The sequence below is a fragment of the Chiloscyllium plagiosum genome, unplaced genomic scaffold (genome assembly GCF_037043375.1).
Source record: "Chiloscyllium plagiosum isolate Xiang-an unplaced genomic scaffold, Cpla_swu_hap1 HiC_scaffold_4, whole genome shotgun sequence".
NCBI classification, from domain to species: Eukaryota; Metazoa; Chordata; class Chondrichthyes; order Orectolobiformes; family Hemiscylliidae; genus Chiloscyllium; species Chiloscyllium plagiosum.
In genome coordinates, this window is record NW_028270142.1 from 4217271 (window position 1) to 4241905 (window position 24635).

At 44.9% G+C, this 24635-nt stretch overlaps 1 protein-coding gene across 2 annotated transcripts in view; it reads left to right on the forward strand.

Annotated features, from left to right (window-relative positions):
- The first annotated feature begins 3503 nt into the window (after nucleotides 1-3503).
- The window catches only part of LOC122549455 (sodium/potassium-transporting ATPase subunit beta-1-interacting protein 3-like), a 480426-nt gene continuing 459294 nt past the window's right edge, over nucleotides 3504-24635 (forward strand). For both annotated transcript variants that reach the window (XM_043689301.2, XM_043689300.2), the window contains exon 1: nucleotides 3504-3799. In XM_043689301.2, coding sequence (XP_043545236.2) covers nucleotides 3746-3799 — 54 coding nt within the window. In that variant the 5' untranslated portion in view covers nucleotides 3504-3745. The remainder of the gene's footprint in view (nucleotides 3800-24635) is intronic.

Below are 24635 nucleotides of genomic sequence, written 5' to 3' on the forward strand. Positions count from 1 at the left end.
TCCCAGCTGACAGATTTCCAGCTGACAGATTCCCAGCTGACAGATTCCCAGCTGACAGTCCAGCAGCTGACAGACTCCCAGCTGACAGGATCCCAGCTGACAGACTCCCAGCTGACAGATTCCGAGCTGACAGACTCCCAGCTGACAGACTCCCAGCTGACAGTCTCCCAGCTGACAAATTCCCAGCTGACAGACTCCCATCTGACAGATTCCCAGCTGACAGGATCCCAGCTGACACGATCCCACTGACAGACTCCCAGCTGACAGACTCCCAGCTGACAGGATCCCAGCTGACAGACTCCCAGTTGACAGACTCCCAGCTGACAGATTCCCAGCTGACAGGAGCCCAGCTGACGGGGATTCCAGCTGACAGATTCCCAGCTGACAGGCTCCCAGCTGAAAGGATCCCAGCAGACAGACTCCCAGCTGAAAGACTCCCAGCTGACAGATTCCCAGCTGACAGATTCCCAGCTGACAGGAGCCGAGCTGACAGAAACCCAGCTGACAGATTCCCAGCTGACAGGAGCCCAGCTGACAGACTCCCAGCTGACAGATTCCCAGCTGACAGGATACCAGCTGACAGACTCCCAGCTGACAGGATCCCAGCTGACAGGATCCCAGCTGACAGACTCCCAGCTGACAGATTCCCAGCTGACAGACTCCCAGCAGACAGGATCCCAGCTGACAGGATCCCAGCTGACAGACTCCCAGCTGACAGATCCCCAGCTGACAGACTCCCAGCTGACAGGATGCCAGCTCACAGACTCCCAGCTGACAGGATCCCAGCTGACAGGTTCCCAGCTGACAGGATCCCACTGACAGACTCCCAGCTGACAGACTCCCAGCTGACAGGATCCCAGCTGACAGACTCCCAGTTGACAGACTCCCAGCTGACAGATTCCCAGCTGACAGGAGCCGAGCTGACAGACACCCAGCTGACAGATTCCCAGCTGACAGGAGCCCAGCTGACGGGGATTCCAGCTGACAGATTCCCAGCTGACAGACTCCCAGCTGAAAGGATCCCAGCAGACAGACTCCCAGCTGAAAGACTCCCAGCTGACAGATTCCAAGCTGACAGATTCCCAGCTGACAGGAGCCGAGCTGACAGAAACCCAGCTGACAGATTCCCAGCTGACAGGAGCCCAGCTGACAGACTCCCAGCTGACAGATTCCCAGCTGACAGGATACCAGCTGACAGACTCCCAGCTGACAGGATCCCAGCTGACAGGATCCCAGCTGACAGACTCCCAGCTGACAGATTCCCAGCTGACAGACTCCCAGCTGACAGGATCCCAGCTGACAGGATCCCAGCTGACAGGATCCCAGCTGACAGACTCCCAGCTGACAGATGCCCAGCTGACAGACTCCCAGCTGACAGGATCCCAGCTGACAGGATCCCAGCTGACAGACTCCCAGCTGACAGATCCCCAGCTGACAGACTCCCAGCTGACAGGATGCCAGCTCACAGACTCCCAGCTGACAGGATCCCAGCTGACAGGTTCCCAGCTGACAGGATCCCAGCTGACAGATTCCCAGCTGATAGGTTCCCAGCTGACAGACTCCCAGCTGACAGACTCCCAGCTGACAGATTCCCAGCTGACATTAGCTCAGCGGACAGACTCCCAGCTGACAGTTTCCCAGATGACAGGATCCTACCTGATAGGGATCCCAGCCGAGGGATTCCCAGCTCACAGATTCCCAGTTCACACACTTCCAGCTGACGGGGATTCCAGCAGACAGATTCCCAGCTGACAGACTCCCAGCTGACAGGATCCCAGCTGACAGATTCCCAGCTGACAGATTCCGAGCTGACAGACCCCCAGCTGACAGATTCCCAGCTGACAGATTCCCAGCTGACAGACACCCAGCTGACACACTCCCAGCTGACAGATTCCCAGCTGACAGACTCCCAGCTGACAGATTCCCAGCTGACAGATTCCCAGCTGACAGACTCCCAGCTGACAGTATCCCAGCTGACAGATTCCCAGCTGACAGACTCCCAGCTGGGTTCTGGATTAGTGGTGCTGGAAGAGCACAGCAGTTCAGGCAGCATCCAAGAAGCTTCGAAATCAATGTTTCGGGCAAAGGCCCTTCATCAGGAATAAAGCTGACAGATTCCCAGCTGACAGACCCGCAGCTGACAGACTCCCAGCTGACAGGATCCCAGCTGACAGTCTCCCATCTGGCAGATTCTGAGCTGACAGACTCCCAGCTGACAGGATCCCAGCTGACAGACTCCCAGCTGACAGACTCCCAGCTGACAGGATCCCAGCTGACAGACTCCCAGCTGACAGACTCCCAGCTGACAGATTCCCAGCTGACAGACTCCCAGCTGACAGGATCCCAGCTGACAGACTCCCAGCTGACAGACTCCCAGCTGATAGATTCCCAGCTGACAGACTCCCAGCTGACAGGACCCCAGCTGACAGATTCCCAGCTGACAGATTCCCAGCTGACAGGAGCCGAGCTGACAGGATCCCAGCTGACAGATTCCCAGCTGACAGGATTCCAGCTGACAGACTCCCAGCTGACAGATTCCCAGCTGATGGGGATCCCAGCTGACAAATTCCCAGCTGACAGATTCCCAGCTGACAGGATACCAACTGACAGATTCCCAGCTGACAGATTCCCAGCTGACAGGATCCCAGCTGGTGGGGATCCCAGCTGACAGGATCCCAGCTGACAGATTCCCAGCTGACAGGATCCCAACTGACAGATTCCCAGCTGACAGAGTCCCAGTTGTCAGGGTCCCAGCTGACAGGATCCCAGCTGACAGACTCCCAGCTGACAGGATCCCAGCTGACAGTCTCCCAGCTGACAGATTTCCAGCTGACAGTCTCCCAGCTGACAGCTTCCCAGCTGTCAGATTCCCAGCTGACAGGATCCCAGCTGATGAGAATCCCAGCTGACAGATTCCCAGCTGACAGACTCCCAGCTGACAGGATCCCAGCTGACAGGATCCCAGCTGACAGATTCCCAGCTGACAGATTCCCAGCTAGCAGGATCCCAGCTGACAGATTCCCAGCTGGCAGGATCCCAGCTGACAGCTTCCCAGCTGACAGATTCCCAGCTGACAGGATCCCAGCTGATGGGAATCCCAGCTGATAGATTCCCAGCTGACAGACTCACAGCTGACAGATTCCCAGCTGACAGACTCCCAGCTGGCAGGATCCCAGCTGACAGATTCCCAGCTGACAGATTCCCAGCTGGCAGGATCCCAGCTGACAGATTCCCAGCTGACAGATTCCCAGCTGACAGGATCCCAGCTGACATGATCCCAGCTGACAGTCTCCCAGCTGATGGGGATCCCAGCTGTGGGTCCTCCCTTTCCCCACCGTGTGCTGGGATTTGGGGAGGAGCTGCTCCGCCCACAGCGCCCTGACGACTCACGTTCCTGAAAACCGCACCAACTCGATTCAAGTTTGCGGCCGGAGCCAGAGCATCGCCGGAGCCGCCTCGGAGCGGAGCCTCCCCCCGTGCCCCCGGGACCCCCAGCCCCCCCCCCCGTCCGTGTGTGTGTGAGAGAGAGAGTCCCGGGGCCCGGCGGGCTGCAGCTGCTTCCCCTGTCCCGTGTATGGCAGCCCCCTCCTCCCTCACTCCCTCACTCCCTCACTCCTGCTGGTGCTGCTGGTGCTGCTGGTGCTGCTGCTGTTCACCGGGAGCTCGGCGGCTCGCTCCCCTTGCGGTGCCGGGGCTGCGGAGGGTCCCCCCACCCCACGCCAGCAGCAGCTGAGCCCGGGCTGCAATGGGGTGCTGCACAGGACGCTGTACCTTCATCATCCTCTGTGCCTTCCAGCTGGTGAGTACAACAGCCCCCAGCCCGTTCCATCGCTTACTGTGGGCATCTGGACCTGGTTAACGTGGGCACTGGACCTGGTTAACGTGGGGAACTGTACCTGGTTATTGTGGGCACTGGACCTGGTTACTGTGGGGAACTGTACCTGGTTATTGTGGGCATCTGGACCTGGTTACTGTGGGGAACTATACCTGGTTATTGTGGGCATCTGGACCTGGTTACTGTGGGGAACTATACCTGGTTATTGTGGGGAACCGGACTGGGTTAGTGTGGGGATCAGTGCTGGGTTAGTGTTAATCGGTGGGGACCTGTGTTAAACACCAATCCCCTGTGGTTTGGTGATCCCACACTGAAAGGATGAAGTCTGTGAGAATCCTCGGTGTCAAACAGAGAGCTGTCAGCAGACCCGTGTGTGTATATTACTCTGCCCCAGGGTTTACTGAGCACAGGGCAACCCCGAGTTTGATGAAATCCCAGGTTGAGGAGTTCAGTCCGACCCTGAAGGTCCATATCCGTCAGCAGTTAACAATGAGAATTGGGCAGCTGCTCTCTGTGAGAAGCAGATCATCCAAACCCATTTCTCAGCTTGTTTCTGTAATTGTAATGTCGTGTCTCAGTGTCTCTCCGATCGCTGTGTGTTTAACCGGGGACAGCTTGCTTACTGCCTGAGTGCTCTCTGAAGCTGCTCTCTGGTGAGGTCGCTGATGTGGAAGGAGCGGCTCCCTCAGTTTGAGGTTGTGGTGTAACCCCAGGATGGTGTGTGGTTCATTATGGGAGGCCTGGTCATACCGTGGGCTTGCTGTAACAGGGGTTCTGACATTGCTTGTCGCTATTGAGGAAGGGAGGGGCAAATTGTTGGCCTGAACCCCCTCCTACATCACCCCCACATCTCCACAAACACACCCCAACACACACACGCAGTCTCTCTCTCTCCCTCTCCCCCCACTGTCTCTCACACACTCACTCACACACACTCATTGACTCACTGTCGCTCACACACTCTCTCATACACACTTTCTAACTCTCTGTCTCTCCCACACTCTCTGTGTCTCTCACAGTCACACACCACCCCAACATACACTCACCCACAGCAGTATCAGGGAGACTGAGTCCTCAGTTCCAAGTGAGTGCTGATTTCTTTAACGATGCGGATAGTTCAGAAAGCGGGTGCCGCCAGGAATAAGCTGATCTTTTCAGCACATGATTAATTTGCAGGCACTGGTTTAGTCCTTGTGTGTTTGTCTGTGTGTGTAAGAGAGAGAGAGAGTGAGAGTGTATTGTCAGAGTGTGTGTCAGTGAGTGTGAGTGAGAGTGTGTATCAGTGTGAGTGAGTGTGTCAGTGTGAACTAGTGTGTGAATGAGTGAGTGTGTCAGTGTGAATGAGTGTGTGTGAGTTAGTGAGTAAGAGTGTGAATGAGTGTGTGTGAGTGAGAGTGTGAATGAGTGTGTGAGTTAGTGAGTGAGAGTGTGAATGAGTGTGTGTGAATTAGTGAGTGAGAGTGTGTGTCAGTGTGTGTGAGTTAGTGAGTGAGAGTGTGTCAGTGTGAATGAGTGTGTGTGAGTTAGTGAGTGAGAGTGTGAATGAGTGTGTGAGTTAGTGAGTGAGAGTGTGTCAGTGTGTGTGAGTTAGTGAGTGAGTGTGTCAGTGTGAATGAGTGTGTGTGAGTTAGTGAGTGAGAGTGTGTGTCAGTGTGAATGAGTGTGTGTGAATTAGTGAGTGAGAGTGTGTGTCAGTGTGTGTGAGTTAGTGAGTGAGAGTGTGTCAGTGTGAATGAGTGTGTGTGAGTTAGTGAGTGAGAGTGTGTGTCAGTGTGTGAGTTAGTGAGTGAGAGTGTGTCAGTGTGAATGAGTGTGTGTGAGTTAGTGAGTGTGTGTGTCAGTGTGAATGAGTGTGTGTGAGTTAGTGAGTGTGTGTCAGTGTGAATGAGTGTGTGTGTTAGTGAGTGAGAGTGTGTGTCAGTGTGTGTGAGTGTGTGTGAGTTAGTGAGTGAGAGTGTGTGTGAGTTAGTGAGTGAGAGTGTGTCAGTGCTAGGGAATTAACACGGGCGGTTGAACAATGTGTGAGTTACTGGGGCTGCTGCCGGTTTTATTGATTGGATGTTAAGAGGGAGGAAGCATCTGGCTCTCCCTGAATGAGCTGGGAGAGACCAGGCTGCCTCAGGAATACCTGCTGCTCTTAGCCCCAGCACAGACAGCAGCTGCTGCTTTACACAGCCTACACCTGGGATACTCACACCAACTACACTGTCGTTTCTTTCAGCTTCACCATAGCAACCGGACGCTCAAATTATATTCTATCAGAAAAAGACGGTATCCTTCCCGCTGGAAACTGCTTCCCATCAAAGCGCTCGGAGCGTGAATCCTGCTCCATTTTTTTATTCCGTTATCTCAGTGACACAGTATCCCAGTAAATATATTAGGTTCTTTGACTGAGAAATGAGCTGTTTATCAAATCCAGATTATTAATCGATTCTAATCAATGGCCAGCACAATGGTCCAGTGCAGTTTTATAAAGAGTGAACTCAGCCTAAATTCAGATGTGAAATGAAAGGATAGATCCCTCTTGTTGTAGTACAGAGGACCCAAAGGAAGACCTCACTCTGTCAATGTTATCAAAGCATAACATCCGTCAGTTCTATACTATCATCCTTTTTAAAAACAGGTTTCATAGCTAAAAGGTGATCTTTTGTTTATTTCTTTTTCTTTTCCATCAACTCCCTTACAATTTCTTCCATGATCTCCTGAATTTCCAGTCTCAGGTTGGTGGGTGGGGTGGTCAAGGTGTGTCAGGTAAAGTCACTGTAGGCCCACAGGGCTGTTTGCTCCTTAGAGAGAGATGACTGTTGGTGCTTTAACTGGAGGGTCACCATGCCTCAGGTGAGGGGAGGGGGTGACAAGGAGAATCCTTAATGATGACCTCAGTCAGTGTATAAATGCTGATAGACAATTTATACATCGCCCAAATGACCACTGTTTACATGTGCCATTTAGCCATCTTGGCAAGATCTGAACTGAACTCATGGTGTCACCATCTGATGCCCTCTCCCAGGTTCCAGCAGGGAACCATGATGTGTACTCACGAATAGGAACCCTGGCTCCTAGATCTTCTCTCCATCTCAGAAGTACTTTGTAAAGAATTGGTTCCAATTATTATTTAGGGCAAGATTAGCTACCAGAACGCAGCCCAGAGGTGAACCTGATTTTTCTGGTCACAGTGTCTAAGTGTCTCATTATGTTTTAATACTGATTTCGGAGCCTCTGCATGTCGTGAAAAATGGCAGTGCATTGTTTAATTTCTTTAATTTCCAAACTAATTTGCAATTTGTATAATTATTCCTGTGGTCTTTTAGAAGTTTTAGTTTTCAGTTACTGTCACTGCCAAGAGCAGTTGGCACTGACAACTGAATAATTGGGGATTTTCATGTAAAAGAGCTGATTTTTAAAAACTTTATGATTGGAGTGTAATCATAGAGTCCTACAGCACAGAGAGAGGCCCTTTGGCCAGAGACCTAAGGGGCAACTTTTTCACGCAGAAGGTGGTGCGTGTATGGAATGAGCTGCCAGAGGAAGTGGTGGAGACTGGTACAATTACAGCATCTAAAAGGCATTTGGATGGGTATATGAATAAGAAGGGTTCAGAGGGATATGGGCCGGGTGCTGGCAGGTGGGGCTAGATTGGGTTGGGATATCTGGTCGGCATGGACGGGTTGGACCGAAGGGTCTGTTACCATGCGGGCTCACAACTGGTTGAATTATATTGCTAGTAAAATATTTTATTTTGGTTCTCACATGTCATTCATTTAAAGAGAGGGTTTACCATCTATTTAGAAACCCAAATTAATGAATTTTAAATCTGAGTATTATTTCTTTGATCGTTTTCTTTTGTTGCGAGTGCTAATTCCATAATTGGAAAAGTGTCTTTGCAAGAGTTGTTGAAAACATTAAATTACTGTTGTACTAGGAATATGACCTGCAAGGTGAATATGAACAAGGAACTGTAGTGGGCCATTCTGCTCTCAAATCTGCTCAGGTATTTAATAAGATAATGGCTGATCTGATTGTGAACTCAAAACCACATTCCTGCCTTCCTGATAATCTTTCCCTTCCTTGCTTATCAAGAATCTATCCTCCTCTGCCTGGTTCCAGTGCTGTAGTCTCACTCCTTGGACTTGGAGAGAAAAGTGAAGTTGTTTCTTTTTGTGAGCCAGTTGTAAGGAATGAAATTAGTTTGGTATTTTTTTGTCCAGAAAATCCACAAAGATGCTGGAAATCTGAACTAAAAACAGTAAGTGCTGGAAATACTGAATAGATCTTTGGAGAGATAAATATCCAGGTGGGTGACTTTTCAGAAGGGCTGGGGATGATCCAGGGATATAACAGGCTGGTTAGTGATGCAAAGTGATGCTAACAGCTTGGGTACATTTCCCGCACCAGCTGAGGTTACCATGAATGTCTTGCCTTCTCAAACTCGCCCCTCAGCTGAGGAGTGGTGATCCCCCAGGATAAACCACCACCCGTGATCTCTCTTAACCCTCTGTAAGGAGAGAGCAGCCCTATGGTCTGGTAAGACTATGGTGAGTTTAGCTTTAATATAGATGTGATAGTTTTAAGTGGGTGGAGTTTAAAATCAGTCAGCAGGTTTAAATACCATGAGATAAGGAGGTCTGATTCAGGTTAACGTGACTGCTAATACAGACAAACTGAGTAGATTGGAGTTTAGATTTTATATTGCTAGATATTGATTTGGATTAAACTACAGTGTGATAAATTGATTATGAAATGAATTTGATCAGACTTACCTGGAACAGATAAACAAGAAAGTGTTGGTCATAATGCAACATTTAAAGTAGCTTTTATGTAATTTTTCACTTCCATTTTCTGGACCAGTCTCCCAAGAGAATGGATAGATGACCTGTAGTCAAAATCCTGATATACTGTTGTATATTTAGAACATAATGTAATAGTTTTGAGTTTAACATATTCTGGAAACATTAAATACTTGATGAGGTCCAGAACATAGTGACCAAAATGGTATCCAATCATATGGCTTTTAGCCTCAACTCTGGATTTTTTCCCGATAACTACTTTTAATACAATGTTGCAAGTTAATATACATGAAATATATATATTTTTAAAAAGCTCAAAGGTAGAAGACAGAGGGTGGTGGTGGAGGGTTGTTTTTCAGACTGGAGGCCTGTGACCAGTGGAGTGCCACAAGGATCGGTGCTGGGTCCTCTACTTTTTGTCATTTACATAAATGATTTGGATGTGAGCATAAGAGGTACAGTTTGTAAGTTTGCAGATGACACCAAAATTGGAGGTGTATTGGCCAGCGAAGAGGGTTACCTCAGATTACAACAGGATCTTGACCAGATGGGCCAATGGGCTGAGGAGTGGCAGATGGAGTTAAATTTAAATAAATGCGAGGTGCTGCATTTTGGGAAAGCAAATCTTAGCAGGACTTATGCACTTAATGGTAAGGTCCTAGGGAGTGTTGCTGAACCTTGGAGTGCAGGTTCATAGCTCCTTGAATAGGAGATATGTGAAGGTAGATAGGATAGTGAAGAAGGTGTCTGGTATGCTTTCCTTTATTGGTCAGAGTATTGAGTACAGGAGTTGGGAGGTCATGTTGCGGCTATACAGGACATTGGTTAGGCCACTGTTGGAATATTGTGTGCAATTCTGGTCTCCTTCCTATCAGAAAGATGTTGTGAAACTTGAAAGGGTTCAGAAAAGATTTACAAGGATGTTGCCAGGGTTGGAGGATCTGAGCTACAGGGAAAGGCTGAACAGGCTGGGGCTGTTTTCCCTGGAGCGCCGGAGGCTGAGGGGTGACCTTATAGAGGTTTATAAAATCATGAGGGGCATGGATAGGGTAAATAGACAAAGTCTTTTCACTGGGGTTGGGGAGTCCAGAACTAGAGGGCATAGGTTTAGGGTGAGAGGGGAAAGATATAAAAGAGACCTAAGGAGCAACATTTTCACGCAGAGGGTGGTACGTGTATGGAACGAGCTGCCAGAGGAAGTGGTGAAGTCTAGTACAATTACAACATTTAAAAGGCATTTGGATGGGTATATGAATAGGAAGGGTTTGGAGGGATATGGGCCGGGTGCTGGCAGGTGGGACTAGATTGAGTTGGGATATCTGGTGGCATGGACGGGTTGGACTGAAGGGTCTGTTTCTGTGCTGTACATGTCGATGACTCTACGAAAAATAAGCAATTATATATGAATTGCTTCCTGCATCAGATATAAAGGCACTGGTCAAGCATTGAGGTACTGAGAGAATGAAAGGTAGCATGTTCTCAATCTAAGAATAACTCTTTTCAGCTATTAAAGCATATTAACATATTAATGGTTTGATGCATTCAGCGTATTTGGCGACTGAGGAAATGCAAGTTAAACTGAATGACAAGAGGTCATCCTTCAATAAGGCTGCACATTTCAGATCCTAAAATAGTGCATCCTGTATTCATTATTCCTGTTAGATCATTGTGTAAATAGAGTTTTATAGAACTGATTCTTTTGTGGATTCTGGCCACTTATTTGATTGATTGATTAACCTGATGAGATGTGAACTGGAAGTGACATAAAAATCTATCCAGTCTTCGATGTAAGCAATTTCTGGCTTTACAACAGCTCAAAAAGTGAAAGCATTTCCTTTGAAATACATTGAATACAATATGAAATTTTTTTATCTCTGTGTCATTTCTTGTTGAGAAAGTGAAGAGATTAGTGTGACAATATTAATGACAGTTTCATAATAGGTTTGTAATGAATTGTGGAGATTTTGCTTTTTAGCCCCGAACTGTAATAAGAATTTGCAATAGTGTTTTGAATACGGCGAATCAAAGTGTAGGTATTTGTACAGATTATCATTGAGATTAAAGGTACTTTTTTCAATTTTCCTGCCATTATTTAAAAATTATTACAAATCATTCCAGTCAGCTCACCAATCAGTCTGTGGTGTTGCACTCAGAAAATAAAATTATTAATTTAGGATTATGATAATGATAGAATATTATTTTGTGGTCATGGTGCAATGACAGTCACTTGACATGTAGTTTTTATAACATGGCTATTATTGGGAAGATAGAAGTGGGAGTAGGCCAATCAGCCCCTTGTGTCTGCTCTGCCATTCGATCATGGCTGATGTTTCTCCTGCTTTTCCCCATAACCCTTGATTCCCCTTATTAATCAAGAACCTATCTCTCTCTGTCCTAAATACACTCAATGACTTGACCTCCACAGCCTTCTACATAATGTGTTACCCACCCTCTGGCTAAAGAAATTCCTCCTCATCTCAATTCTAAAGGGTTGCCCTTTCACTCTGAGGTCCTTGTGTCTCTTACTAGTGGAAACATCTTCTCCACATCCACTCTAACAAGGCCTCTCGGTATTCTGTAAATTTCAATCAGATCCCCTCTCATCCTACTGAACTCCGCTGAGTCCAGACCCAGAGTCCTCACTCTCTCCTCATATGACAAACCCTTCATACGTGGGATCATTCTTGTGAACCTCCTCTGGATACCCTCCAATGCCAGCACATCCTTTCGTAGATAGGGGACTCAAACTGCTCACAATATTCCAAATGTGGTCTGACTAGAGCCTTAAAAATGTGTTGCTGGAAAAGCGCAGCAGGTCAGGCAGCATCCAAGGTGCAGGAGAATTGACGTTTCGGGCATAAGCCCTTCTTCAGGAATGAGGAGGGTGTGCCCTCTTTTGACTAGAGCCTTATACTGTCTCAGCAGTACATCTCTGCTCTTCTGTTCTAGTGCTTTTGAAATGAATGCTAATATTGCATTAAAAAAAATCTGAAAGAACTGTGGATGCTGTAAATCAGAACCAAAAACAGAAAGTGCTGGGAAAGCTCAGCAAGTCTGGCAGCATCTGTGAAGGGAAATCAGAGTTAACGTTTTGAGTCCACTGACCCAGAGTTCTGAGGAAGGGTCTCCAGACCTGAAACGTTAATGTTAACATTGCATCTGTCTTCCCAAATGCCAAAAGCATTTAAGTCTTAAGAGAATCCTCAACTAGGCCTCCCAAGACCCTTTGTACTTCAGATTTCCAAAGTCTTTCCCCATTTAGAAAATACTCTATACCTCTATTCCTCCTACAAAGTGCATAACCTCATCTTTTCCCACATTGTATTCCATCTGCCATTTCTTTGCCCACTCTCCCAGCCTATCCAAGTCCTTTTGCAGCCTACCCGCTTCCTCAACACTGCCTGTCCTTCCACAAACCTTTGTGTCATTTGCAAACTTAGCAACAATGGCCTTGGTTTCTTCATGCAGATTCTTAATGTACAACGTGAATAATTGTGGTCCCAACACTGACCCCTACTGAATTCCACTAGTTATGTGCTGCCATCCTGAAAAAGACCCCTTTATCCCCACTCTCTGTCTTCTGTCAGTCAGCCAATTCTCTATCTGTTGCAGAGCTGTGTGCACTATTACAGGTGCAGTCTCACTAGTGTCCTATACCATTGGAGCCGACACCTTTGCCCCTGTACTCAGCTCCTCTTGTGATGAAGACTAACATTCCATTTGTCTACTGAACTGCTTGCTGCCCCTGCACGCTAGTTTTCAATAATTTATAAACGAAATAAATTGTGTCCCTTTGGATATAGGCACTTTCCAAACTCTGTTTAGGAAATAATCTGCATCTGTGTTCTGCCTACCAAAGTGGATAACCTCACACGTACCCATCTGCCATGTTTTTAGTCATTCACTCAGCCTTGTCAATATTACCTCGAAGAAGCCTCTTTGTGCTCTCTTACTACATACATTCCCACCTCGTTTTATATCACCTGCAAATTTGGAAATATTACCATCGGGGTCCTGACATCCAAATCATTGAAATGGATTGTGAACAGCTGGGGCTAAACACTTATCCTTACCCTCGTAGTCACAGTCTTCCCAACCTGAGAATGGCTCAGTAATTCCTTCTGTCTGCTCTCTGCCTGTTAACCAAATCACAAGCCATGCTAGTTTGTTACCTCCAACCTCATGTGCTTTCATTTTGTTAATGAATTTCCTGTCTGGGACATTCTGAAGATCCAAATATATCACATCTACTGGTTTCTACTTGGAAACGCTTCTAGTAACATCCTGCAAAAGCTTGGTCAGATTTCTCAGATGTGATTTCATCTTCAGAAATCCATGTTGACTTTGTCCAATGTTGATTCGAACATGCTCTGTAATACTTGAATAATTTGCCTTTGGGAATAAATGTTGTCTGTTGAGAATTAATGTTTGCCACAACTCTTCTGTATACATATACATTTTATTATAGAGAATGAGTGAGAGATTTTATATTAGAGTCAGTGCTAGGTGATAGAAAGTAAATATACAGTATCTATCACGATCTTGATAACTAGATTAGACTCCCTACAGTGTTGAAACAGGCCCTTCAGCCCAACAGGTCCACACCGACCCTTTGAAGAGTATCCCACCCAGACCCATTCCACTACCCTATATTTACCCCTGACTAATGCACCTAACACTATGGGCAATGTAGCATGACCAATTCACCTGATCTGCACATCTTTGGATTGTGGGAGGAAACTGGAGCATCCAGAGGAAACCCATGGAGACACAAGGAGAATGTACAAACTCCACACAGTTCGTTACCCGAGGTGGGAATCGAACCTGGGTCCCTGGTGCTGTGAGGCATTAGTGCTAACCGTTGAGCCACCGTGCCACCCAAAAAAATTTTATCTAGATATCACTCTAGATACAATATTTTTACATTATGTTCTCTATTCCTTTCCCTTTCTCTTCTGAATGTCTGACATGGTAGTGTTCCACACGCGTTGACTCTTGTCCAGTTCTTTGTTTAAATTGTTACTCATTTATCTGTGGACCTAGACATAGGTAGCAGCCTGCAAATTGACCAGGAATCATCATAACCAAACTAAATCCTCTCCTCACCCAATTCAATACTTGTATTTTCCAATATGAGTAACTGGATAATTGTTAAGAACAGATCTCCCCCCTTTCTTCAGAGCACAAGATTATTTCCAACATTATGATACCATCTCTGAAGGATGTTGCTGGGAATAGAGGGTTTGAGTTATAAAGAAGGGTTGGGACTTTTTTCGCTGGAGCATAGGGGGTTGAGGGGTTGTAGAAGTTTATAAAATCATGAGGAGTGTGAATAAAGTGAATAACAGGGGTCTTTTCCCTAAGGTGGGGGAGTCAAAACCAGGGAGCATATTTTTAAGGTAAGGGGATAAAGATTTTAAAAGGACAGGAGGGTCAACCTTTTTGCCCACAGAGTGGTCCGTGTGTGGAATGAGCTGCCAGAGGAACTGGTGGATGTGGGTACAGTTACAGCATTTAAAAGACATTTGGATAAGTACATGAGTAGGAAAGATTTAGAGAGTTATGGGCCAAATGCAGACAAAAGGGACTAGTTTAGTTTGGGAACATGGTCGGTGTAGACTAATTGAATGGAAGGGTCTGTTTCCGTGCTGTATGACTTGATGAATCTATGACTGTATTGTGCACCATTCCAAAGAAGATAACAAAAACTGTCTGCTGGTTTTCTGACCAAAATTCAACCCTGAGTTAACACCTTTAAAAAAGGCATGTCATGGGGGTCCCCAATTTACAAACATCTGACTTACAAACACAGTCCCAAACAGGGTTTTAACTTTAAAAATCTAATATATGAACATTTCCTGTACTTACAAACTTCCTATGCTTTAGATTGTTCTGCATTATCTTCCAAAGTGCGTACAAAGCGACTTAAGAACAGATTCTAGAATGGGACCTGTTCACAACTCCATGTCTGCTAGAATTTTATCACCATCTTGTGTGTGGGATCTTGCTATGCGTGAGTTAGTTGCTATGTTTCTTTAGAGTGTCCACAATGGCTAGTTTTGAGTAAAGTACTTAATTGTCTGTCAGGTGCCTTGGGATGTTCTGAGGGTTGTGAAAAGTATTTTATGTATATATTCAAATTTCTTCTTAACAGTCCATGTTCTGGACTGAGATAAGGGTTGACTGACACCATCCCAGTTTGTATGTTTCAATTCCACACTTGCAATTTGCTAATTTGCATATCAATCCACTAAAAAGTGTCAAGCTGAAAACAAATTGTCTTGCCCCATCAGTCAGGTCTTCGGGATTGTTACGGCCCTGTCATTTACAGAAGTTATTTTGCAGTAACTTCAAAAGCTTTGAATGTTTTAACAGTCCCAAAAATTTTCCATCCCATCTTTATGACTCTCTGAACCAGAAAACATTTACAAGGATGTTGCCAGGGTTGGAGGATTTGAGCTATAGGGAGAGGCTGAACAGGCTGAGGCTGTTTTCCCTGGAGCATCGGAGGCTGAGGGGCGACCGTATAGAGGTTTATAAAATCATGAGGGTCATGGATAGGATAAATAGACAAGGTCTTTTCCCCAGAGTAGGGGAGTCCAAAACTGGAGGGCAAAGATTTAAGGTGTGATGGGAAAAATTTAAAAGGGACCTGAGGGGCAACTGTTTCACACAGAGGGTGGTGCGTGTATGGAATGAGCTGCCAAAGGAAGTGGTGGACGCTGGTACAATTACAGCATTTAAAAGACAGCTAGATGGGTATATGAATAGGAAGGGTTTAGAGGGATATGGGCCAAGTGCTGGCAAATGGGACTAGATTAATTTAGGATATCTGGTCGGCATGGATAAATTGGACTGAAGTGTCTGTTTCCATGATGTACATCTCAATGACTCTGCCACATGAATTGCTACTCCTTCTGGAAGGAACAGTTGATAAAATTCAGGAGGTGCAATGGGAAAGGGATAAGGTGGGGAGGGTGACAGAGGATGGTGCAGGGTTTGAGGACATGTAGTTGATGTAGCTCTAGGGGTTATTGGGCTTAGAGTAAATATTGTCCATCTTCTATCACCATAAATGGACAGAGCAGTCAAGGAAGAGAAGGGAAGAGCTGGAGAAGAGCCATGTGAAACTGAAAGAAAGTTGGAAATGGGAAGCAAAATGTTTCCTTTCAGAGTGAGAGCACAATATGGCAATGAAACAGGCATCAATGGCACCAGAGAGTAGTGTGAGAGCTGTCAAGTAGGACTGGAATAAACAATGTTAAATATTTCCATGAAGAAAATAGACTTAGGATGCATTTGATATCCACATCATCACCTTTTATTTGAAGAAAGTGATTTGGATTAAAGGAGGAGCGAAATTGTTTGATCAGACATGTTCAGTCAGGTGCTTGAAGGAACTTGCTTGGCCTCCATCCAGTGAAGTAGCAGGAAGCCCTCAGACTGTCCTGGGGAAGCTGGAGGTGTACAAAGGTTCAATGGTTACACTGAAGAAATCAAAGTGAACTGTAACGGGTGGTGAAGCTATGAAGCACAAGCCACTAGAGGAGTTTAGGTTAGAGACTGTTCTGGAAACAGTGGGTTGATATTTGGAGATGGTGTTTTGGTTCAGGAGGAGACAGTGACACCCCGATAATCAGTCAGTGCTGCTTAAGATCATTAAGTATCAACCGCAATGAGTTTCATCATGAAGCAAAAGCTGGCAGAAACAACACTGATAATGACCATTTAATAATGTTTACTGCTTAGTTACAAAAATAGACCAACCACATTAGATGGTTTATGAGCTGAATGTTGGGTTGTTATTTGATATATCTATTTTTGGGAGACTTTTGGAATGAGTTGTCCACTTGATAGCTGTGCTTGCAATTTGATCATCCTAAAGTCCATTGTTACTCTTTTCTATTAAGTACTTAGATGGCCCAATGAAAAAAAAAGTTTTATGAGGAAATGCTGAGGGACTTGAGGCTGTTTTCGTTCGAGAGAAGGTTGAGAGGCGACTTAATTGAGACATATAAGATAATCAGAGGGTTAGACAGGGTGGACAGTGAGAGCCTGAGGGGACATAGCTTTACATTGAGGGGTGATAGATATAGGACAGATGTCAGAGATAGGTTCTTTACTCAGAGTAGTAGGGACTTAGACGCACTGCCTGCAACAGTAGTAGACTCGCCAACTTTACGGACGTTTAAATGGTCATTGGATAGACATATGGATGAGAACGGAATAGTGTCGGTTCGATGGGCTTCAGATTGGATCCACAGGTCGGCACAACATCGAGGGCCGAAGGGCCTGTACTGCACTATAATGTTCTATGTTCTGTGTTGACATAGTTTGATGATAATATTGGAATTTATTCCATTTACTGAAAGTTTATAGTTACAATATCAAATAATCTGAGTTGAAAATGTATCTTATTTCCTTGTAAAATGTTTGATGACTATATGATATGATAGCATAGAATATAGCATAGAACAGTTTAAAGAAAAGAACTACAATCAAAAGTAAAGACTTGCACTGTGTTTCCAAACAAAGGCTGTCCTTAGTTCAGTTTAGTTCATGACTTAACTTTAGTCATATGCTGAGGCCATGACATATGGTAATGACCGACAAGATATAAACAAAGGTTATCTCCTCTCCCAAGCAGCTAATACATTTGTATGCCAACAATAGTGATAGAAAGTGATTATTTCTAAATGATGAACATTTGGAGTGTAAGTGGTGCCCTCTTTTGGCCTTTGCCTTTTGGAGGCTGAGAATCTGCATCTGGGATTATTCAATTCCTCAAAAGACAAGCATAATCAAAGGCAGCTAATATGAAGAAAGAATTAAACAAGGGAGTCTGCTAAGCTAGCACCCTTTAGCTTGAAAGCGTCATGGTTCATATTGTCCAGATGGGGGTTTTCTCAAGGGAAGAGTCTTTCTTTCACATAGCGGATCAAGTCTAAACTTAAAGTGTGTGTGTGACAGGAGGCTCAGATTGTATTATTATCATATGAACAGCACACACGTATCGTTAGTAAAGCAGCATCAATAACGTTATACAAAATACACTTCATTTATGGAAAACATTATTCCCTTTTTGCATTTTTATTAATGGCATTTGGAAAGCCAACCTTATCTTCTTTGTCATTGTATGATAAACCTACTTACAGCACAAGAACTCTGATGCAGATCAGAGAAATCTGAATGCAGCTGACTAAGCCAGGACTCTGTGCTCAGTGTCCCAGAGTCTCAGTGTAAAAGATGGACAAACACTATTAAGATAACCATTCAAAGGAAAGATGCTTTCTGTTCACATCATACTTGGAGAACAGTATTTGTAAAAGTGTGAGTTTAGTTTTACTTCTTCCTCATTAAATGTTTGTAAATCTTAATCCCTTCATTCCGGTAAATTGCATTATTTCCTTCATTTACAAAAATAAAGCTTAACAAACTTTAAAAATAAAACATGCCAGATACTTAATGCACAATAAGGACGTGTTTGATTTGATGATTAATTAAGCCCAAGAAATTGTGGAAAACAGGACCCTCCCTTTATAAATAAGGTGCACCATGTAAACTACAGCAGGGATATTAACCTTAAATTGTTCCATAGAACACAGAACATAGAACAATACAGCGCAGAACAAGCCCTTCGGCCTTGATGTTGTGCCAACCTGTGAACTATTCTCAGCTCATTCCCCCTACACTATCCCATCATCATCCATGTGCTTATCCAAGGATTATTTAAATGTCTCTAATGTGGCTGATTGGCAGGTAAGGCATTCCATGCCCTTACCACTCTCTGCGTAAAGAACCTGCCTCTGACATCTATCTTAAATCTATCACCCCTCAATTTGTAGTTATGCCCCCTCGTACAAGCTGCGGGCGGCACGGTGGCTCAGTGGTTAGCACTGCTGCCTCACAGCGCCAGAGACCCGGGTTCAACTCCCGCCTCAGGCGACTCTCTGTGTGGAGTTTGCACATTCTCCCTGTGTCTGCGTGGGTTTCCTCCGGGTGCTCCGGTTTCCTCCCACAGTCCAAAAATGTGCAGGTTAGGTGAATTGGCCGTAGTGTTAGGTGAAGGGGTAAATGTAGGAGTATGGGTCTGGGTGGTATACGCTTCGGCGGGTCAGTGTGGACTTGTTGGGCCGAAGGGCCTGTTTCCACACTGTAAGTAATCTAATCTAATCTAATCGAAGTAATCTAATCTAATCTGACGTCATCATCCTAGGAAAAAGACGTTCACTGGCTACTCTATCTAATCCTCTGATCATCTTTTATGTCTCTATCAAATCCCCTCTAGCCTTCTTCTTGCCAATGAGAACAGACCCAAGTCTCTCATTGTTGTTCCGTTGTTGTTTGGATAATAATGTATTTGCACTACCTTCTACCCATTTGGCACATATACTGCCTTGTGTAGGACTGAGCTGTATAGATCAGGACACTCCCAGATTCAATTTTCTAATTTGTATTGATTGAGTTAATCTTTGTTTAGATTCTAATTTTCAGGAACAACGTTAGCAAGCATTACAGGCATTACTTGCAGGTGACTCCTGGCTTATGGTGCATATGTGTGGACGTAGAATAAAGTCTGGACTGGATTTTACCAAGATGCCCTCATCCCATGGTTGAGTTTACTGACAGTCTGTGTCCCTCTTCATGTCAAAAGAACAGCCATTTCAAGGAAGGGACTGGAGAGCTCCTGACACCTGTTGAGCCACAGCCAAACAAGACTCAACGCCTTCTGGGGAAAAGGCCAAAAAACAAGCAAACGTAAATGACAATAACAATTATGGATGACATAACATAGAATCATAGAATCCCCACCATGTGGAAGCAGGCCATTCAGCCAATACTGACCCTCCAAAGAGCATCCAGCTGAGACTCCACCCCCCCCATCCCTGTAACCCTGCATTTCCTATGGCCAATCCACCTAGCCTGTCCATCTATGAGCGATGGGAGGAAATCAGACCACCTGGAGGAAACCCACACAGACACAGGGAGAATGTGCACACTCTACACAGACAGTCACCCGAGGCGGGAATCAAAACCGGGTCCCTGGCGCTGTGAGGCAGTGCTAACCACTGAATCACCATGCTAAATGTTCCCCCTCATCCAGACAGGTCCATTCCCTCTGGTCTAGGTGGTCTTGCTTAGTTGACCCTACCATTTTCTCACTGGTCCTCCAACCACAAGCTGCTTCTCCCTGTCATTTACGGTGACCAACTCAATACAAGCCAATCAGCATTCAATGTCAGTGAGAACCAGTCTGCCCTGCAGGAGCAGTTCACCGCAGACTCTGTCCATCTACCTACAGCAGCAATTTATCTCCCTTTGTTTGTTTTGGTGTTTGAATCAGGTGTTTTGGGGACACCCGTGGGTGAAGTCAGTTATTTTGAGTCTTGATGGTAAAGAATCCGGTCAGTTTGGCTGTTTTGTCCTGGATGGTAGTGAGCACCTGCGTGTTCTTCAGATCATATTCATTCAAGCAAGTGAAAGGCAATTCATCACATTCCTGATTTATGTCACCAGGCAGGAACAATTTAATTATAATCTTTTAAATTCTAATCTGGGATCATACATAAGAATTTAAGAATAACAAAAAAATTAGGAGTAGAAGTAGGAAATTCAAATACTTGCCACAGAATTCCTAGCCCCTGCCTACTCTCGTAGCCACAGTGTTTATGTTAATGGCCTCACTGCTTTACTTCTCTAAAAAACCCTAATCAGAACTTTCCACTTGAACCTTTTATTCCTCGAATTTTGGCCTTTTGTGTGCGTACCATTTTACCTCATCATTGGCATGTGTGCCTTCAATCCCTTTGCACGTTCCCTGACAAGTGCCTCTCAATCCCACTCTCCTCTGAACAAACCTCTGTTTGCTCCATATTCCAAGTATCTTAAAGGTGCTATATGATTGCAAGTTGCTGTTGTTGTTACCTCTGACTGTGCAGCCTTGATTCTGACAGGAGGATAAGTCAGGCTGGAACTATTTAATTGAAAACTTTGAAATGGTAATCTGGGATCATTTCTAAGAACATGAGAAAGGTATAAGAACCAGGAGCAGGTGTAGGCCCTTCCGCCCCTCGAGCCTGCGCTGCTGTTCAATACCATTGCGGCTGATCTCATCTCAGCCTCACCTCCACGTTTCTCTTCATAGATGCTGCCAGACCTGCTGAGCTTTTCCAGCAACTTCTGTTTTTTGTCTCAACTCCACTTTCCTTCCCACTCTCCATATTCCTTCAACCCATTTTGGGTGGCACAGTGGCTCAGTGGTTAGCACTGCTGCCTCACAGCGCCAGGGACGCAGGTTCGATTCCAGCCTCGGGCAACTGTCTGTGTGGAGTTTGCACATTCTCCATGTGTCTGCGTGGGTTTCCCCCGGGTGCTCCGGTTTCCTCCCACAGTCCAAAAATGTGCAGGTTAGGTGAATTGGCCATGCTAAATTGTCCATAGTGTTCAGTGCATTGGGCGGGCGTAAATATAGGGTCAGGGTAGGTTACTCTTCGGAGGGTTGGTGTGGACTTGTTGGGCCAAAGGGCCTGTTTCCATACTGTTGGGAATCTAATCTAATTACTAATTGAAAACCTGCCTATTTGCACCTTAAATTTACTCAATGTCCCAGCAGAATTCCACAGGTTCACGACTCATGACAGGAGTATTTTCTCCTCATCTCTGATTGACTTGTGTTATTGTACAGAGGGATTGTTGGATATTGGGGTAAGCCAGTACCTTTATTCTGTCCTCTTCAAATTAAGGTGGCATATCTCTGACCCATTCCTTGTGTTTCTCCCATAATTTCAATCTTTTTACCTTTATTGAACCTCAACTAAGTTAGTGCAAATTCTGTCAAAACTTTTGTTAAGATTTAAAGGTCCTCAAAAAAAATCAATTTTCTTTAGAAACCTATAGACATTTGACAAGAGGTGCAGGAGTAGGCCATTCTGCCCTTCGAGCCTGCACCACCATTCATTATGATCATGGCTGATCATCCTTAATCAGTATCCTGTTCCTGCCTTATCTCCATAACCCTTGATTCCACTATCCTTGAGAGCTCTATCCAACTCTTTCTTAAATGAATCCAGAGACTTGGCCTCCACTGCCCTCTGGGGCAGAGCATTCCACACAGCCACCGCTCTCTGGGTGAAGAAGTTTCTCCTCATCTCTGTGCTAAATGGTCGACTCCGTATTTTTAAGCTGTGTCCTCTGGTTCGGCACTCACCCATCAGCGGAAACATGCTTCCTGCCTCCAGAGTGTCCAATCCTTTAATAATCTTATACGTCTCAATCAGATCCCCTCTCAGCCTTCTAAGGGTATACAAGCCCAGTCGCTCCAATCTTTCAACGTAAGACCATTGGGAGCTAAGGATGAAAGTGCTTTCCGAAACCTTTGGCCTGGTGAGAATTTGGCTGTTTGTTAATTTAATTATCGGATTGTACAGGTCCACCATTACAGATGCAAGTCACAGCCTGGATGTTGTTTCCAGATTTTAGAGTAGTGCAGCCCTTTATTTCAGGCGCAAGAGTGTGCAATACATCATACTTGTTTTAGTGAACTTGACCTAAAAGAATCGTGGTCCCTTTTATTTTCTTCTCCATCAATTGTCCCTGTGGAACAGCACCTGTCTTTTACTGAGAGAGTACCTAAAGAGCAGTGAACTTGCTTAAGTGTAAAATAGGAGACAGGGTCCATTGGAGAACATGTTGTGGTGCTGGCATGCTTGGTTTGTTGATGTATAGGTGTAAAGATCTATTTGCCCTGAGAGATCTCCCAGTGTTAAAAAAAAATATAGAGAATAATGAATGTTATGAAAAATAAACTACCTTAGTGACATGAAAACGTACAATTCACTGGAGGCAACAGTATCTGGGATGAAAATGTGTTGCTGGAACAGCGCAGCAGGTCAGGCAGCATCCAGGGAACAGGAGAATCGACGTTTCGGGCATAAGCCCTTCTTCAGGATTCCTTAAGAAGGGCTTATGCCCGAAACGTCGATTCTCTTGTTCCCTGGATGCTGCCTGACCTGCTGCGCTGTTCCAGCAACACATTTTCAGCTCTGATCTCCAGCATCTGCAGTCCTCACTTTCTCCTCAACAGTATCCGGGAGTCAGCTAGTCAAATTCATAACAAAAAAACAGGTCAGTTCCTGCTGCAGTTGCTTTCCCATATTCATACACACCAAAAAGATATTTCTAATGGAGCATTTGTGCCATTAGATTAATTATTATTATGATCTCACTATAACAATCTACTAATATTTCCATGTGTGTGTGTGTATATATATATGTTATTGAATATATATATATATATATATATATATATTCAATAACATATATTACTGGACAGAGTTTCTGCTTTACTCCTGTCTTTGATGATATGTAGAAATTCTTCCAGGACATTTTGCCTTCGATATCTATTCTGATACAGGTCATATTCCAGTGGAGATATATCTCAAAATACTGAGAGAAAAATAACTCCAAGAACCAACTTGGACCATCACACTCTCTAATAATCCTGCTCAGAATCAAGTCTTTCTAAACCTCTGATCCTGTGAAAGTCAAACAGGGCAGACCAGTGAGGAAACGAAAAACAGAAATAAGACTGAATTATTAATGTTTTCATGACTGGGTTGTTAAAACTCAGTTAGTTCTCAAAGCATTCTGGAATAGGTCAAACATTCCTGTTGACTCAGAGAATCCTTGCAGGCTATTCAACCCATCAAGTCCTCACCGACCCCCTGAAGAGCATCCCATTCAGATCTACCACCCCCACCCTATGATCGTATTTCCATGGATAGGCAACTAACCTACACATCCCTGCACACTAGCCAATCCACCTAAACTTCACATCCCTGGACACTATGGGGCAATTTAGCATGGCCAATCCACCCTAACCTGCACATCTTTGGATTATGGGAGGAAACTGGAGCACCCAGAGGAAACCCAGGCAGACACAGGGAGAACATGCAAACTCCACACAGACAGTTGCCCAAGGGTGAGATTGAACCCAGATCTCTGGTGCTTGTACTAATCACTGAGCCACCAATCTGCCAAGGTAAATAGGTCTCATGGGAGTCCCTAACTTGTGACTGTGCAAATTGGAAAATGTTCGTTAAGGAAGGAACCAGGAAAGACTTTGTTGGGAATGTTTGGAGGCGAAGTTGAAACATTGGAAGACACTCACAAATATTTAAATAGCCCATCTCCCCAACTCTTCAAAAAGCACCTGCCCTTCATGTGTAAGGGCCTGTAGATAGCACATTGGACTTAATTTGACAACTCAGAACCCTTTGAACTGGAGTGAAAACAAGCCATTTTCAATCTCAAAGGTTTGCCTAAAGAATTTTGATATTGTGTGTTGCTTGTGAGATGCACAGTTGTATTAGCACCTGATGCTTAGCTATTCTGACCCTTCAGCTGAACCCAAGCAGCACGTTACCTAGTGATAAATTTCAATCCAGAGATAGCTAAAAGATTATTTGGTTTGAAAGATTTATACATTAAACATAAATCTCATTTGAAAAGTTTTTTAATAATTGATAAAACCCAATGAACTTTCAGCAATGAATATGTGCTATATATGTCTTAAGACAAAAATAAATGCAGAAGGTGCATTCTGTATAACATCATCAACAAACTAACAATGGTTGGAAAACTAGGTGACTATGAATATTTTGCTGCATTCTGTAACAGATTGTTAGATTAATGCTCCAAATACATTTAATTAGATGTAATTTATTCTAATCAGCAGCAAGTTCCATTGGTTCAGATAAATGCATTCATATTAGATTAGATTAGATTAGATTAGATTACTTACAGTGTGGAAACAGGCCCTTCGGCCCAACAAGTCCAAAATATGAGGAAATAGTATCAACCCAGATAGCCGCCATGATACCTTGTTTCTTGGGAAGCTTCCTAAGATCAAAAGTCCATGAAATGCAGCTGGAATGTACAGCCCACTGGGTGTGTTTCGGGAGCAAAGTGCATTAAATGTTGGGTGTCCTTCCAACTGGCCCCAACCTGGTCTC